Raw genomic sequence first — 15,595 nt, forward strand, 5'->3', positions numbered from 1 at the left:
TTGACAAGTATTGAGAAATCTTTCCATTTTCTCCCTGTAAATATTTAGTTAATGGCTTCGATATTGCCGCATAATTTTCTATAAATGTCCTATAGTACCCTGTTAATCCCAAAAATCCTCTTAACTGTCGTAATGCCCTTGGTACTGGGTAATTCTAAATAGTTTCAATTTTTTTTGGATCTGTTTTAATAATATCCTTAGCTACTACATATCCCAAAAATTCAACTTCCTCTTGATAAAACTTTGATTTTTCAGACGATATTTTCATGTTTGCCCCCCTTAACATTTCAATTATCAAATTCAAATGTTTTTGTGTTCTTTTAAACTTTTGTAAAGACGGATCCACGTCCATTGGTTCTGGACGATTTTGTGTAACTTCATTTATCTGTGGCGTCCTTATTGAATACCTTAAATTATTTTGAAAATTGTGAGCCCTCTGATTTCCCTGTGAAAGACCCCTTGAATTTATCATGTGACTATTTCTTGAAAAATGCAAAGCAAATTGTGCTCGCATTTGAATTGAATATAATTCTTGCGCCTTAGCAAGAGCGTTTGGCAAATCTTTTGGTGCCAGCGTAAACAGAATTTGATCCAATGGGGGATTAAGTCCCGTTATTTAAGTACGTAGGGCTGTATCCCTATTTTTAATATTCAATTCCTTTGTTATGGCAGAATTCGTGCCATGAGTCATAATTGTTTTGTTAGTTAATAACGTTAATTTTTTATTTACCTCGTTATAAAATTCTATTAAGGTCGTGGAACCATGTCTTAGTATACTCATCTCCTGCTCTATTATATGACAGGGTCTCTTATCGGCATAAGCGAAGTCCAATCGTCTCAAAGTCAAGATGTCATTGGCATCCTGCGTTAATTTATTACGCAGTATTGTTAAAGCTGCGAAGTATTTTTTACTGGCGGCTTCACGCCAGATAACGTAATTATTTATTTTTCCCTTAAATTCGGGAAGAGATTTTATGACATCTAAACTCTCATCACAATGAATGGTCGAGTCGATACTCTCAACCGAATATTCAGTTACATTACTATTAGAGCTTAAATTTCTAAGCTGGAGCCTAACTTGCTCCAATTTTGTTTGCAATGAAGCAGTACTAGCTGCTATTAACCTATACACCACATCCATATTCATCGAATTATTACCGTTATTTGCCAAGGCCATTACGGAAAACTTTTTTGTTACTTCTTCCAGTTCTCTTTTTTATTTAAAAACAAGTTCTTTTATTTATTATTATTTTTTCCTTGGGCACTTGGAATGATTGTGATTGTCCCTACACTTATCACACCAATATAATCTTTGGTATCCTAACTTAGAGGGACTATTTCCCATTAGTATTTTAAATACATGAACTTATACTTAACTGTATTTATTCCTGGTTGCTGCCTCGTCCCTACCACCGTTAATAATAATTTGTTATATCTCCCTGTTGATGCCTGGTCACTACCATCGTTAATAATTATTTGTTATATCTCCTTGTTGATGCCTGGTCACTACCACCGTTAATAAAAATCTGTTATATCTCCCTGTTGAAGTCTGGTCACTATCACCGTTAATAATTATTTGTTATATCTCCTTCACTTTCAAAGTTTTTTTTTTTATAATTTTTCTCGTATTATTTTATTCACGATACTTATTTCTTGTAATTAAGCAACTGGAGGTTTTTGTCTCCTTTATTTGTTACTCAGTTTTTTCGGTTTTTGTTTTACTTTTCTCGTATTTATTACGATACTTGTTTCTTTATTTTGGACAACTGGAGATTTTTGTCTCCTTTTTAGTTGCCAAAAATTTTTTATTTGAGTTCAAGAGATTTTTTTACATCTCCTGGCTGGATCGCCACTTTTTTTTTAGCCCGGCCGCGAAATGTTTTTAAAAAGAAAACAAATTAAGCCGTTACTTCAACTTTATTCAGCCATGCTTACAGAACCGCCTCCTTACAGAAAAAGCCTCTTCTTATTTTACACTTAAGCCTATTTATACTATTTATTATTGTTTATTTAATATGAGTCTTTAACCTTGAGTCTGTTGGATTGTTTTTTTTATTATTAAGAATTTTTATACCGAAATCTGTTTACAAATAGTGATTGGCGATATTTTGTTATTGCTTAGAGTTACTTTTCATTTAAGCTTTTATGTTTACTTTACAGTTAAGTGCTATGTGTGAGCGGTGGCGTTAACTTGCATTCATAAAAATTCTGAATATGATATTGTCATCAATGTTTGCATATAAACGTACAAATATATAAGCAAAAGACTAACATGTGTCTGGTAAATCAAAGCAAGTCTCTGAGCATATTTTTTATTTAATGCTCAGCTCAGTTGTTTTTTTGTTATTGTATTGATTTTGCACAGAAAATTCATATTTCACATGCCATGCAGATCTGCATTAAGGTGCAGAATAGCAACTGTCAAATAAGTACAAATTTTTCTGATGCATGCAGAAACTTGCGCATGTATTTTCGGCATAAGGCATACATATACCAGAGAACGTTGATTGTTATGCCAGAAAAGTAACAAGTAAGGAACGGCAATGTTCGCGTGTAACCGAACATTTTACACTCTCGCAACTTGCAAGAATCAAAGACGGAGAAAATTCTTTTCGAATTTTAATAATATATCTAACATGTTGACCGATAATTTCGGTAAAAAGTTCGCAATAGGAACTGGAATCCGCACATACAGTACCTGGGGGCTGGAATTGTTTACGTCTGACTTGGACAGTTTTTGATCATAAGGTGGCACATCTCAACGGCACTGTTCGTGCAAAGTTTTATCTGGATATACAAGGTGCGTTCCAAAGTAAACAGGACTTAAAAAAAAAAGACAGAACAAATGGTTTTATCGGCAAAATCAATTTATATTGTTCAAAATAGTCTCCTTTTGCTTTAATACAGCTTTTTGAATGGTCCAAAAGCATGTCGAACGAGTGTTTTAGCTCGTTGCCCAGTATGGCCGCCAGTATGCCGGTGCAAGCCTTTTGAATGGCCTCCACGTCTACATAACGCTTTCCTTTCATCGGCAAATGCATTTTTCCGAAAAGCTAGAAGTCACACGGTGCAATATCAAGTGAATACGAGGAGTGGTTGATTGTTAAAATGTGATTTTTGGTCAAATAATCGGCCACAAGCGTCGATTGATCAGACAGCGCATTATCGTGCAACAAACGCCAACTTCTATCTTCGTGATATTTGGGCCGAACACGTCAAATACGGCGCACCAAACGCTTCAAAACTCCAAGGTAGAATACCGCATTAACGTTTTGGCCGGGTGGAACAAATTCTTTGTGGACAATACCCTTGGAATCATAAAAACAAATCAGCATTGTCTTCACTTTTGACTTCTCCAGGCGCGATTTTTTAGGTTTAGGCCCATTTCTCATTTAAGTCCTCACGACCACTTTGAAAACGTTGAAACCACTCGTGCACTCTGCTACGGGATAGGCAATCATCGCCATAAACTTGTTTCATCAATTGAAACGTTTCGGTAAAAGTTTTACCAATTTTAAAACAAAATTTAATGTTGGTTCTTTGTTCGAAGCTCATTTTCGCACCGATGACAAAAACATACTGACACATAAAATACAATTGGATATGCGGATGACATTGCTGTGGCAATAGTAGCAAAAGAGCTGCACCAAATCCAAAGCGTTTGTGTAGCTACATCTCAGAAAATTAAAAACTGGCTCGACGCGTCAAAACTTCAGCTGGCGGGGCAGAAGACAGAAGCAGTCCTGATCTCGAGCAGAAAAAAACTAAAAACCATTACTCTGAACATTGACGGGCATGAAATTAGAACTCAGCCATCTCTAAAGTACCTGGGTGTCATAATCGATGCGAGACTCAACTACAAGATGCATATTGAAAAAACCTGCGAAAAAGCTGCCCGAGTGATTTCGGCACTAGCGTGAATTATGGCTAACATAAGTGGACCAAATCAAGCGAGAAGGTTACTTTTAGCAAAAGCCCACCAATCAGTTATGTTGTATGCGGCACCTGTATGGGCACAAGCGCTGACCCATAAAATATAGATTTCAATTTTCAGACTAAGCGCCATCAGAATAGCCAGTGCATTCCGCACAGTATCGCAAGAAGCTGTTAGCATTATATCCGGTATAATGCCACCAGATATGCCGTCTAAACGAGTGGCAAAACCGTTGGAGCGAAACAACCAAAGGGCGGTGGACGCACCGGCTTATCAAAAATGTGAAAGCCTGGGTGGAAAAAAAGCACGGACAAACGGACTTTTATATGACGCAATTATTAACTGGCCATGGCTGCTTTAGAGAGTACCTGTACTAGTATGGCCATGATAACGGAGTGACGTGTTCCTTTTGTGGTAATAGTAATGAGAATGCTCTACACATTTTTTTCTATTGCCCGCGATATAATGTGGAAAGGACCTTGCTAGAACAACAGATAGCAGAACCCGTATCACCGGATAACTTAGTACTACATATGCTGCGGTCTGAGCGGGTGTGGCTCGCCGTAAAAGACCTGGCTGCAAAAGTTCTAATAGAGCTGAGAAGAGCAGAACGGCTGCGAAAGAGAGAAATGAGAGCAATAGATAGAGCATAAGTACACTGAGATGGAAGAGCCCATAGGCTAAGCTAACCTTGCGAAGAAATACTTTACGGTAGTCCCGCAAGGTACATACGAAGCTGACGGAGTTAAGGGTTTAGCACGTAAGCGTACCGCTGCATGAGTTCGGCATATTAAAAAATATGGACCGGGCGTGGTCCCGAAAGAGGTGCACTTAGCGTGCGGTATGAATCGTGCATGCTTTCACTTGTGGCAGTATCTTTCAGAAGATTCCTCCTTCGGATACAAAAAAAAAAAAAAATACGATAGCTTCACTTCCAATAGATAAAATGTCATGAAATTTTTACTGGAAGCCGATAAAGGATAGCAGATTCTAACGCACTAGTCGACATATAGATGGTGCCACTAGAGTTTACTTTGTTACTTTTTTACTGTTTACTTTGGAACGTACCTTGTATTGATTTTCTATACTGGATTTTTTATACTGGAAATTGAAATAATCGGACGGAATTTAAAATTTTGAGAACTAAGCGTGGTTTTTAAGGGATTTCGGACTTTAATGTTGGATATTCAGAATAATATTATATACTGAAATTGGTTGATATCAGTCTACTAGGTTCCGAGATATAAGCATCATCCAAATTTGACACCGGCTCATATAAAGCCTTTTTGTACCATCTCGAGTGTAAAATGTTATGTCTATGGCACATTAAGTTATAGATTTATCGCTTTTTAAGTAGTTTTTATCAGAATCGTGATTTGGGAAGTTTTTACCCCACAGGTGACCCTTGCTACTGCAATTCCCTGCGCGAAATTACAGTTTTCTATCTTAATTTGAAGCTTAGTTATGGCTTTTAACAGCTTTTCGATTAAGGTCGTTTTGTAGCCGTGGCAGTGGTCTGATGTCGCCCATCTACGAACTTTTCCTTACATTTTTGCCAAGGAACACTTGTACCAAGATTCATTACGATATCCCAATTTTTACTCATGTTATCACTTGCACAGACGGACGGGCGGATAGACAGACAGTTACTCGGATTTCAACGCTTCTAATCATCCTGATTATTTATATATTATAAAACCCTATATCTAACTCGATTATTTCAAGAGGTTGCAAGAGTATAAAAATCTTGCGGAAGAATTAAATATCCATTATTCGGAATTCATTATATTTAGGATATGAAGTTTGGAGCAAGGTATATAGACCAATGTTACTATAATTCAGCGCCAAACAACATAGTTTTTAAGAAAACTTGTCCACTTAGTAACATTAATATATCACACATTTTGACTAACCTGAACGGTTTAGTTACAGGTGGAAAGACGGAAATTATTTTATGGGGTATATTGGGAATAGAGAAAGGGACGAGCTAATTTCATTAATTTTGAGATGACTCAGTTATACTCAAGGACATATTTTGAAGAAATTTTATATATAAATAATACATTCATTAAGATACCTCACATACCAATTATATGGTACTAAGCCAGTCGGATGTTCGAAAATCTTGATATTAGTTATATTGAGGCTAAGTAGTTTGTGCCCAATTTTATCCATATTAGACACAAAGATACACTGTTATGAGTTAAACACGCTTTCCCATTTTGGTTGAGATAATACACGTATTGGCCGATATACATATGAGTGGTGCAAAGTCACCCGGAAGTTTAAAATGTTTATATTAAGTATATAGGAGCTGAGGGATTTGGATGAAATCAGTCGAGCAGGTGCCATGATATGTGATTTCACATAAAAGTGGGCGGTGCCACGCAATCGACCAATTTCGACTGTGGCTCTTGTAAAGTCCCCTCACACCATCTCGGAGGTAAAATTTAATGTCTCTGGCGTATTTAGTTATTGATTTATAGGGCTTTAAGTATTTGTTAACAGTACCGTTGTATGCGGATTGGGCGGGGTTATCATCCGATTTTACCATTTTCACATTGTCGTAAGAAGTGTCCAGAAAATTTGTCCTATGTAAATTTGTATCATATAGCTCGAATGGTTTGGGAGATATATACATTAAACCTATTAGAAGTGGGCCCACGCCCACTTATAAATACTTTCAAACTACAAGTGCCCCTCCTTAATGTGATTCGTTGTACCAATTTACAGTTTTGTATGTTAATTTACTGCTTAATTTTGGCAATTTATAAGTTTTCGATGGTGCCAAGGAACATGTGTTAAGTTTCATCAAGATATCTTAATTTTTACTTAAAATACGGTTTGCAGGGACCGACAGTCACCCGTATTTCAACTCGTCTCGCCATTCTGACAATTTGTATATACATACACAACCATATATCTATCTCAATTAGTTAGTTAGGTGATACATAAAACCGTTAGGTAACAAAACTATTATATTCTGTAGCAACATGTTGCAAGCATATAAAAATAGATAAATAGAAATTTATAAAATTACACCAAAATTTATCGTCTTACCTTTTGAAAACGCAAATGACTTTTTTTTTGATAATTTTCACTCTTATTTTAATTTCCCTTTTTGGGATTTTTCTATTGTGTTGTTTTCAGAACCTACACCTGTCCAAGCTGTCAACATAATATCAGAAACACAAGCATTAAATATTTCATGGAGCCCTCCTCGGTATGCTGATTTATGTGTAATAGAATACCGTTTAACGGGATGGATTAATAAGAACTCATCTAGTCAACGTTTTGATAAACAAACGAATGCCACTTCAATATTTATTAATGGGCTTTATGCGTGTCAGTCATATAATCTTCAAATTATTGCAATTACTAGCAATACTGATGGGGAAATAGTAAGTACAGAAGTCGAAACTGCAGCAAAGGTGGCAATGGCAAGTAATATTCAAGCATTGGCTCAGTATCCAAATGCTCTCGAGCTTAGTGCTGTTGACTCAAATTTCGATAACAAGTGTGAGACTATAATAGCAAGATTCCTGTGCGAAGAAAGCAAGCCCGGAAATGCCACATATAAGGTAGTTACTGTCTATTTAGGAAAACATATTATTATATGTTATTAAATGCTATTATAGGTATACATACATGTATATACCTATGTATATGTACAATTAGTTGCTAATTTTAACATTATTAAAACAACCCACAGTAATATAATGTTGTAAAAAAAATATTTAAATGACTCAGGATAACGTATTACGTTACAATAAAAACTTTTAATACAATGAAGCTTGCTTTATATATATAAGAAAGTACTGTTCGTGCAAAGTTTTATCTGGATATAGTGATTTTCAATACTGGATTTTCTATACTGGAAATGAAAAGAATCAGATGGAATTTAAAATTGTAGGAAGTAGGTGTGGTTTTTGTCTGATTTTTGATTTTGTTATTATTATACATGCCGAATTTGATTGATATCGGCCTAATAGGTTCCGAGATATGGGTTTTCACCAATTTTGGTTCCTATAGAACACTTTCGTGCTATCTCGAGTGTAAAATTTTATGTCTATGGCAGTTTAGTTTTATAAGAATTGTGATATGGAAAGTGGGTAGCGTTATCATCCGATATCCTCCATTTTCAAACTGTCAGTAGGAGTTTTTTTAGAATTTGTCCTAGTGTATTTGGATATTTTACCTTTAGTGGTTTAGGAGATATGTGCTTAAAACCTCTCAGAGGGCGGGGACATGCTCTTTATTCAAAACTTTTAGCCCACAACAACCGTTAGGTGAACGAAACTCATGCACTCTGTGTCATAAATTTTAAAGAAATAAATGAAACATGTAAGGAAGGGCTAAGTTCGGGTGTAAGCGAACATTTTATACTCTTACAACTTAGAAGCATCAAACCCTGGGAAATTCCCTCAGGTGCTGGCAAAATATTATATTAAACATTTAAGGAAGGGCTAAGTTCGGATGTAACTGAACATTTCATTCTCTTGCAACTTGCAAGGTTTAAAGCCGGCGAAATATCTTCAGGTTTGGTTAATATTAAAAAATGTCGTAAAAGGGTTCAACTAAATTGTTCGACGTAATCGTAAATGGATTTATATTTATTTATTTACTATAAATATTTTACTTTCTGTCAGCGAAAATCATACTAAAATCTTTGGGGCAGACAAATTGAAGGGCATTATAAATGATATATTAGGTAAAGTAAAAAGTTCGTTCAGTTTTTATCTAAGAGACGGCGTTACTCTCCATAGTATTAGTGTTACGTGTCCCATCAAGTCATACTATACGGCGCTGAAAACGTGTTTTTCGCACTAAAAGTTTGTCTTTGACAGTTTTTCGATTGATTGACTCAGTACGTTGTGAGCGGTCGTCAAAGATGGACACCAGCAAAGAGAAAATTCGCTATATTTTACAATTTTTCTTCGATCAAGGCGAAAAAACAGCCAAAGCGACTGAAAAAATTAATTTAGTTTATGGGCCCGATACTGTAAACGAACGTGTAGCACAAAAGTGGTTTGCTAGGTTTCGCTCCAGTAATTTCGATGTCAAAGATGCACCACGCGTCGGGAGGCCTGTCGTCGAAAATTGCGATAAAATCATGAAAATAGTGGAAACAGACCGTCACGTGAGCACTTATTTAATTGCTGAGGAACTAAAGATAAGCCAGAAAACCGTTTGGAACCATTTGTATAGCCTTGGATTCAAAAAGGAAAGCTCGATGTTTGGGTGTCACACGAACTAACGCAAAAAACATGATGGACCGAATTTCCATCTGCAAATCGCTGCAGAATCGCAACAAAATCGACCCGTTTCTGAAGCGGATTGTGACTGGCGATGAAAAATGGATCACTTATGACAACATCGAGCGCAAACGGTCGTGGTCAAAGTTCGGGGAAGCGGCCAAGCTGGTGGCCAAGACCTAATTGACGACCAGGAAGGTTTTGCTGTGTGTTTGGTGGGATGACGCATCTATCACGAGCTGCTCCCCTATGACCAAACGCTTAATTCGGCCCTCTACTGCCAACAACTGGACCGCTTGAAGGCAGCATTCATCCAGAAGAGGCCATCTTTGATCAACAGAGGCCGAATTGTGTTCCATCAGGACAACGCCAGGTCACACACGTTTTTGGTGACGCGCTAGAAGCTCCGGGAGCAACAAGTTTATGAACAAAACGACACATATTTGACTTAAATCGGACAAATGCACACAAATCATCTTTTGAAAAATCAATAAAAAACCGAACGAACTTTTTACTTTACCTAATATATATGGCATTTTATATGTCTTCGATTAATGTCGTGGGCGTGGCAGTGGCCGAATATGCCTTTCGTCCTTTATTTATTACCAAGGAAGACTCGATTTCTTTTAGGTGATACAAACAACCGTTAGGTGACCAAAACTATTATACTCTGCAGCAACGTGTTGCAAGAATATAAAAATAAAACCCTTAACCATATCTGAAGCCCAGTAAACAATTGAATTGTTAAGTACTTTTTTAAAGTTAAGAGTATTACAATGTTACTAAATATAATAATCTTTGAAAATTATTTTGTAATTTGAATTTATAGTAATTTTTTTTAATTGTGAACTCACTTAATAATCACACCAAGGTCGGCAACATTTTGGATTTAAAAATACAATTTCCATAATTTCAAAGTTTTAAATAATTAAAGATTGGCCTGCAACACTAAGTTGTACTTCAATAACATACAGGATGTGTTAGTTCTCAATTTATTGCGGCCCTGTTATCTTAGATCAGAGTACGTTCTTCGCGAAAATCCTGGCATCAGAAGAAAATCAAGCGCGACATAAAAGTTTTGACTGTGGTCTTAGATGGAGGAGGAATTACAAGTTAAATTTGTAATAAATATTAAATTTATGTTTATGAAATTGTTTTTCACTTTTAAGATTTTTCTGTTTATCCAGTAATCTTTGAAGAAAAACTGAACAGAGCTTCTATATCTTCTTTTGTCCGTATTTATCAATAAAATTTCACCTCCCTTTGCCAACATTTTCATTTATAAGTTAAGGTATCAAAGGGTCAACACAATTCCAAATCCTATAATTTAAGCCGTGCTTATTCTTGCACTCAAGCTTTCGCCATAGTGCTCAATATGTGCGGTATGTGCGTGGCGTTCGCTGAATGGCCAGCACTGCAACCAACAACTACATAGCTCGGTTTTTCCGCCAAAACTTACTACTTATAACCTTGCGGTGATCCATCATTACAGCGACAAACAACATCTGCATTGTATCAGCTCAGCATAACAACAAATAAAATCAACAACATTAAACTAGTTAGTTATTTAGTCGCAGAATATTAACACATTAAAAGAATTGCAATCAAGCGAGTGACATCACAATAAATAAAAATAAACTGAAATTTTATTAAAATAAAAAGTACAGTATATTCTTAACTATAGTGAAATTGTATTGAAATAAAAAGTACAGAGCATTATCAAATAATTGGCGTCCAACGTAGAGACAAAGGATCCCCAAATTTGGAATATAAGGCTAAGGACGTAGAAGAGAACCACATTCACCTTGAGGGAAAATTTAAACATAGATCCAGAATAAGCTACAAAAAAAAAACATAAATAAATCTTTGTCTGTAAGTCGAAAAGAAGAAAAAGTTAATAAAGCTTTTGAAAAAATTTGTGTTAAAAAACGAGTAATTAACCTTCAAGGGGGCAATAAAATAAATTTGTTATAATATAAAATTTTTTTGTAATTATACCCTAAATATAATTTAACATTGCTTAAACGGATATGGATAAAGTAAAAGCGTTTTTGTGGCCCCTGTTTTGTCAAAATTGGTATTTTAAATCTAGATTTGCTTAGCGAACGAGTGCTCTCTCAGTGTCACAACATAACCCCTTACAGCACATGTGTAAACTTTATTATTATTCAATATTTTTTTCCACGTTTATTTTCTGACCAAATTACTTTTTCTTCACCCTTTGTGCAAACGCTTACATTATTAAGAAAATTAATATTTTGTGATTTGAAAGCCAATTTATTTTTAAAACTCGTGAATGGGGCGAAAAAAATTTAATTTATTCAACTTAAACAATAAAGAAATTCCTTTTTAAGTTCTCGCTTTGATGAACCGTTTGGTAAAAAGCATAAGAAAACGATAACTCTTCGGTCTACAATTTTATCTGAATAAAAGTAAATACAATTAAGTAAATCAATAAACATCTGTATGTATGTACTTCATAGAAATATTAAACGTGCTTTTCTAATCTCCATTTTGCATAAAAAGTTATAAGCCCCGATTTGGCTTGGTAAAAGGATACTTTTCATTGCTTGCATATCGTTTTAAATCGATATTCGCTACAAACTACGATTTAAAGTGTTTTTAAATATCAACATGCGGAGCAGCTTTATCATTTAACTTTACAATTGAATCTATTAGCTCAAACTGTTCAGACTTTGCTTCGGCATTTATTAAACTCTTAGTTGCAGAGGTTAATGCTAGCTTAGACCTAATTAAGTCGCTATCTGAATTTAAAGGAGATTCCCCATCATAACCGGCATGGCGCCCCGCTACGCACTTTACAATGAATTATTATACAGAGGGTTCAAAAATTTTAGTTTCAAAAGTTTCAATACAGACCTTAATTTCCAAGCAAAAGACCATTGTATGTTCTAAAGAACGAACTTGGCGTGTTAAGGCAAGATAGGTTGTCCTTTTCCGAGTACTATGAAAAAGTTGAAAAGTAATTTACTCGTATAATTAACAAACCAATAATGACCCATAGCGGTAATAGGGAAATCATTACAGCTCTTCACGATCGAGCAGGGGAAAACGCTTTACGAGTATTCAAAGCGGGGCCTGGTCGACCAAACCATTCGCAGTAGCTCAAGAACTTGAAATTAATCATATGCGTCACGACTTGGCTCGCGGTTTTGCGGCAGGAAACTCATTAGCAGTAACATCTTATTTGCAACCGATTCATCGGAATACTCAACCTATCACACGCAATTTGCAACAGTCCCACATTAGGCCAACGCCGATGGAAATCGATAATAATACCTCTTATTACCATAAACGCTACTCTCCTCAAAATCAGTATAATCCCTATTATCAGCAAAATAAAAATAGTTTTTAACCACTTACGCAAGTAATCCTCCTCAAATCGGACACCCCCAATTGAAATGGAAAAAGTTAATTTTATAAATGAAAAAGAAATGTTCGATCATGTAAATTGTGAAGACTATTTTCAAGGCGAGAGTTTGAGAAATTATGCTGAAAGTTGTTGCCTGATGATACCAATAATTATAAGCATATTGATCTCGATATTCAATAAGTCGACGAAATTAATTTTTTAAACTAAAAACGCTCCAGAGCTACGATTTTTAATCGATATTGGAACTTTTAAGAACTATGTTAAGGATTTTTCATTTCTGCATGGCATGGATTTTTGGGTTTCGGCTCATTTCTTATTTATATCCCATGACCACAGATTCTCATATTGTTACTTTTGGATGCAGCTTAAAACATGAAATACTTTAAGAGAAAAGTCTCTTCACTGTACAAGGTGCGTTCCAAAGTAAATAGTAAAGAAGTAACAAAGTAAACTCTAGTGGCGCCATCTATATATAGACTAGTGCGTTAGAATCTGCTATCCTTTATCGGCTTCCAGTAAATTCAAGGAAGTGAAGCTATTGTATTTTAAGTGTCAGTATGTTTTTGTCATCGGTGCGAAAATGAGCTTCGAACAAAGAGCCAACATTAAATTTTGTTTTAAAATTGGTAAAACTTTTACTGAAACGTTTTAATTGATGAAACAAGTTTATGGCGATGATTGCCCATTCCGTAGCAGAGTGCACGAGTGGTTTCAACGTTTTCAAAGTAGTTGTGAGGACATAATTGAGAAATGAGCCGAAACCCATAAAATCGCGCCTGGAGAAGTCAAAAGTGAAGACAATGCTGACCTGTTTTTATGATTCCAAGGATTGTCCACAAAGAATTTGTTCCACGCGGCCAAAACGTTAATGCGGTATTCTACCTTGGAGTTTTGAAGCGTTTGGTGCGCCGTATTTGACGTGTTCGGCCCGAAATCGCGATGATGGAAGTTGGCGTTTGTTGCGCGATAATGCGTCGTCTCATCGATCGACGCTTGTGGCCGATTATTGGACCAAAAATCACATTTTAACAATCAACCACTCCTCGTATTCACCTGATATGGCACCGTGCGACTTCTACCTTTTCGGAAAAATGCATTTGCCGATGAAAGGAAAGCGTTATGTAGACGTGGAGGCCATTCAAAAGGCTTGCACCGGCATACTGGCGGCCATACCGGGAAACGAGCTAAAACACTCGTTAGACATGCTTTTGGACCATTCAAAAAGCTGTATTAAAGCAGAAGGAGACTATTTTGAACATTTGTTTTGTCTTTTTGTTTTAAAGTTCTGTTGACTTTGGAACGCACCTTGTATATTTGCGATTTAAAATGAATTATACACTTATATTTGCCACTTTTATATTCTCTTATACTTCACTAATTCGTTTTTAGACATTTTTTTATATTATATGCTGCAAAACTAGCTTTATTTCAATATTTAAATCATTCTTAAATTTTATTAATTTTGACAATAACAAAAGGGTTGTAAATGTCAAAACACCAGTGTTGCATATATTTTGCAAACGAAGAAAAATAAAAGAAACAGAGAGATTATACCCTAGATACAGGAACCAACTTAAAAAGAAGTTCTGCGCAAAAAACCTTTATACACCCTGGTGTTGGATCGACCAGGGTTATTTTTTTGAAGAGCGGCCGAAGGCCGCCAACTCAAAAAGGAGTTCTACGCGAAAAGACCTTGGTACACCCCGGTGTTGGATCGACCATGCTTATTTTTTTTTGAAGCGCGGCCGAAGGCCGCCAACGCAAAAAGTAGTTCTACAAAAAAAAGTAATATTGTCATAGAGGGTATAACATATTACTTAACATCAATGCTTTCTGATAGTTTATTCCTCTAGGTTTTGGATTCCTGTATTTGGGGTATTATCTATTTTCATTTCTTTCTGTACAATTATAAAAGATGGCGATAAGGTAACACTGGTTATTTAACATTTTGCAACCCCTTTGTTATTGTCAGAATTAATAGAATTTAACAATAATTTGAATATATAAAAGTGAAAAATATAAGTGCATAATTCATTTAAAATCGAAAAAATACGTACTTTAAATAGTTGAAATTTTCAACTTTAAACGTAAATATCTCGAAAACTATAAGTTTCCCGCGGCTATATCTATATACCTATATTCTTGGTCTGGAGAATCTCCTCTATCCGCCCATACCCATTTTATACTCTAAAGCCTGGGACGGTATACTCAAGCTGACCCATATATTTATTCAACAACTTTTATCCAAATTACATTGCATTTGTTCTCATACTAATTAATTTCTATTTTATTTATTATTTAACATAAAGATAATTATAAATAATTATATTAAAGTTTAAAGGTAATAGCAACGAAGGCTATCGGCCTGACGATAATATATATTCGGTAATTAACTAGGTAAAAAAAGGATAAAGATCTAAAAGGAAAGTCCTTAAATTACAAGTTGTCTGTACAGTAATCCAGTTTGATATATAAACTTATGCAAATCTTTTAAATTATCTAAAGAAAATTCTGTTAGCAGATTTGATGGTGTTCTGTTATGGAATATGCTGTTCCTCGCGTTTGAGTACTTTCTGCATGCATCAAGGATGTGGCTGATTGTCAGAGGACAATTGCATGCTTGGCAAGATGGAGCAGCAAAGCCACTTAGGAGATGTTGATGTGTGATTGCTGTGTGTCGTAAACGTAACCTAGTGAATATTTTTATTTGCTCTGTAGAAGATCCAATTGGAATAGAGGGTGCGATGCCGTATTTGTTAATAACTGTGTAAGCGTGATTCCTAGAATTTTTAAATTAGAAACATTTTCGATATTTTTTTTCATATAACATTAACTAAAATTTGAACAATTTTTAAATTTTTCATAAGATATATTCGCTCCGGTGCTATGAGCCCATTCTGAGATATAGTTAAGGATGTTAGAAAAAGTATCTTTAACCTGGTTGAGGCTATTATTTTTTGAAAATATTAAAACATCATCTGCGTAAATAGCATTTTCTACTCTATAATTAGC

At 35.4% G+C, this 15,595-nt stretch overlaps 1 protein-coding gene and 1 long non-coding RNA gene across 32 annotated transcripts in view; one reads left to right on the top strand and one right to left on the bottom strand.

Annotated features, from left to right (window-relative positions):
* Positions 1-15,595, top strand: part of Ptp52F (Protein tyrosine phosphatase 52F) — a 922,788-nt gene that overhangs the window by 376,564 nt on the left and 530,629 nt on the right. For all 17 annotated transcript variants that reach the window (XR_011395839.1, XR_011395840.1, XM_070107709.1 and 14 more), the window contains one exon: positions 7,085-7,515. Coding sequence is in view for 15 of the 17 variants with exons in the window: in XM_070107709.1 (XP_069963810.1) it covers positions 7,085-7,515 (431 nt within the window). In the remaining 2 variants the exon portion in view is untranslated. The remainder of the gene's footprint in view (positions 1-7,084; positions 7,516-15,595) is intronic.
* Positions 10,803-15,595, bottom strand: part of LOC118682989 (uncharacterized) — a 42,050-nt gene continuing 37,257 nt past the window's right edge. For 5 of the 15 annotated variants that reach the window (XR_011395841.1, XR_004978945.2, XR_011395843.1 and 2 more), the window contains one exon: positions 14,779-15,363. This is a non-coding gene — a long non-coding RNA (uncharacterized lncRNA). Of the gene's footprint in view, positions 11,029-14,771; positions 15,364-15,595 lie in introns of those variants that run through there. The other 10 variants (XR_011395846.1, XR_011395851.1, XR_004978943.2 and 7 more) reach the window with 8 other exon arrangements.

The sequence above is a fragment of the Bactrocera oleae genome, chromosome 4 (assembly GCF_042242935.1).
Source record: "Bactrocera oleae isolate idBacOlea1 chromosome 4, idBacOlea1, whole genome shotgun sequence".
In the NCBI taxonomy this organism is placed as follows: Eukaryota; Metazoa; Arthropoda; class Insecta; order Diptera; family Tephritidae; genus Bactrocera; species Bactrocera oleae.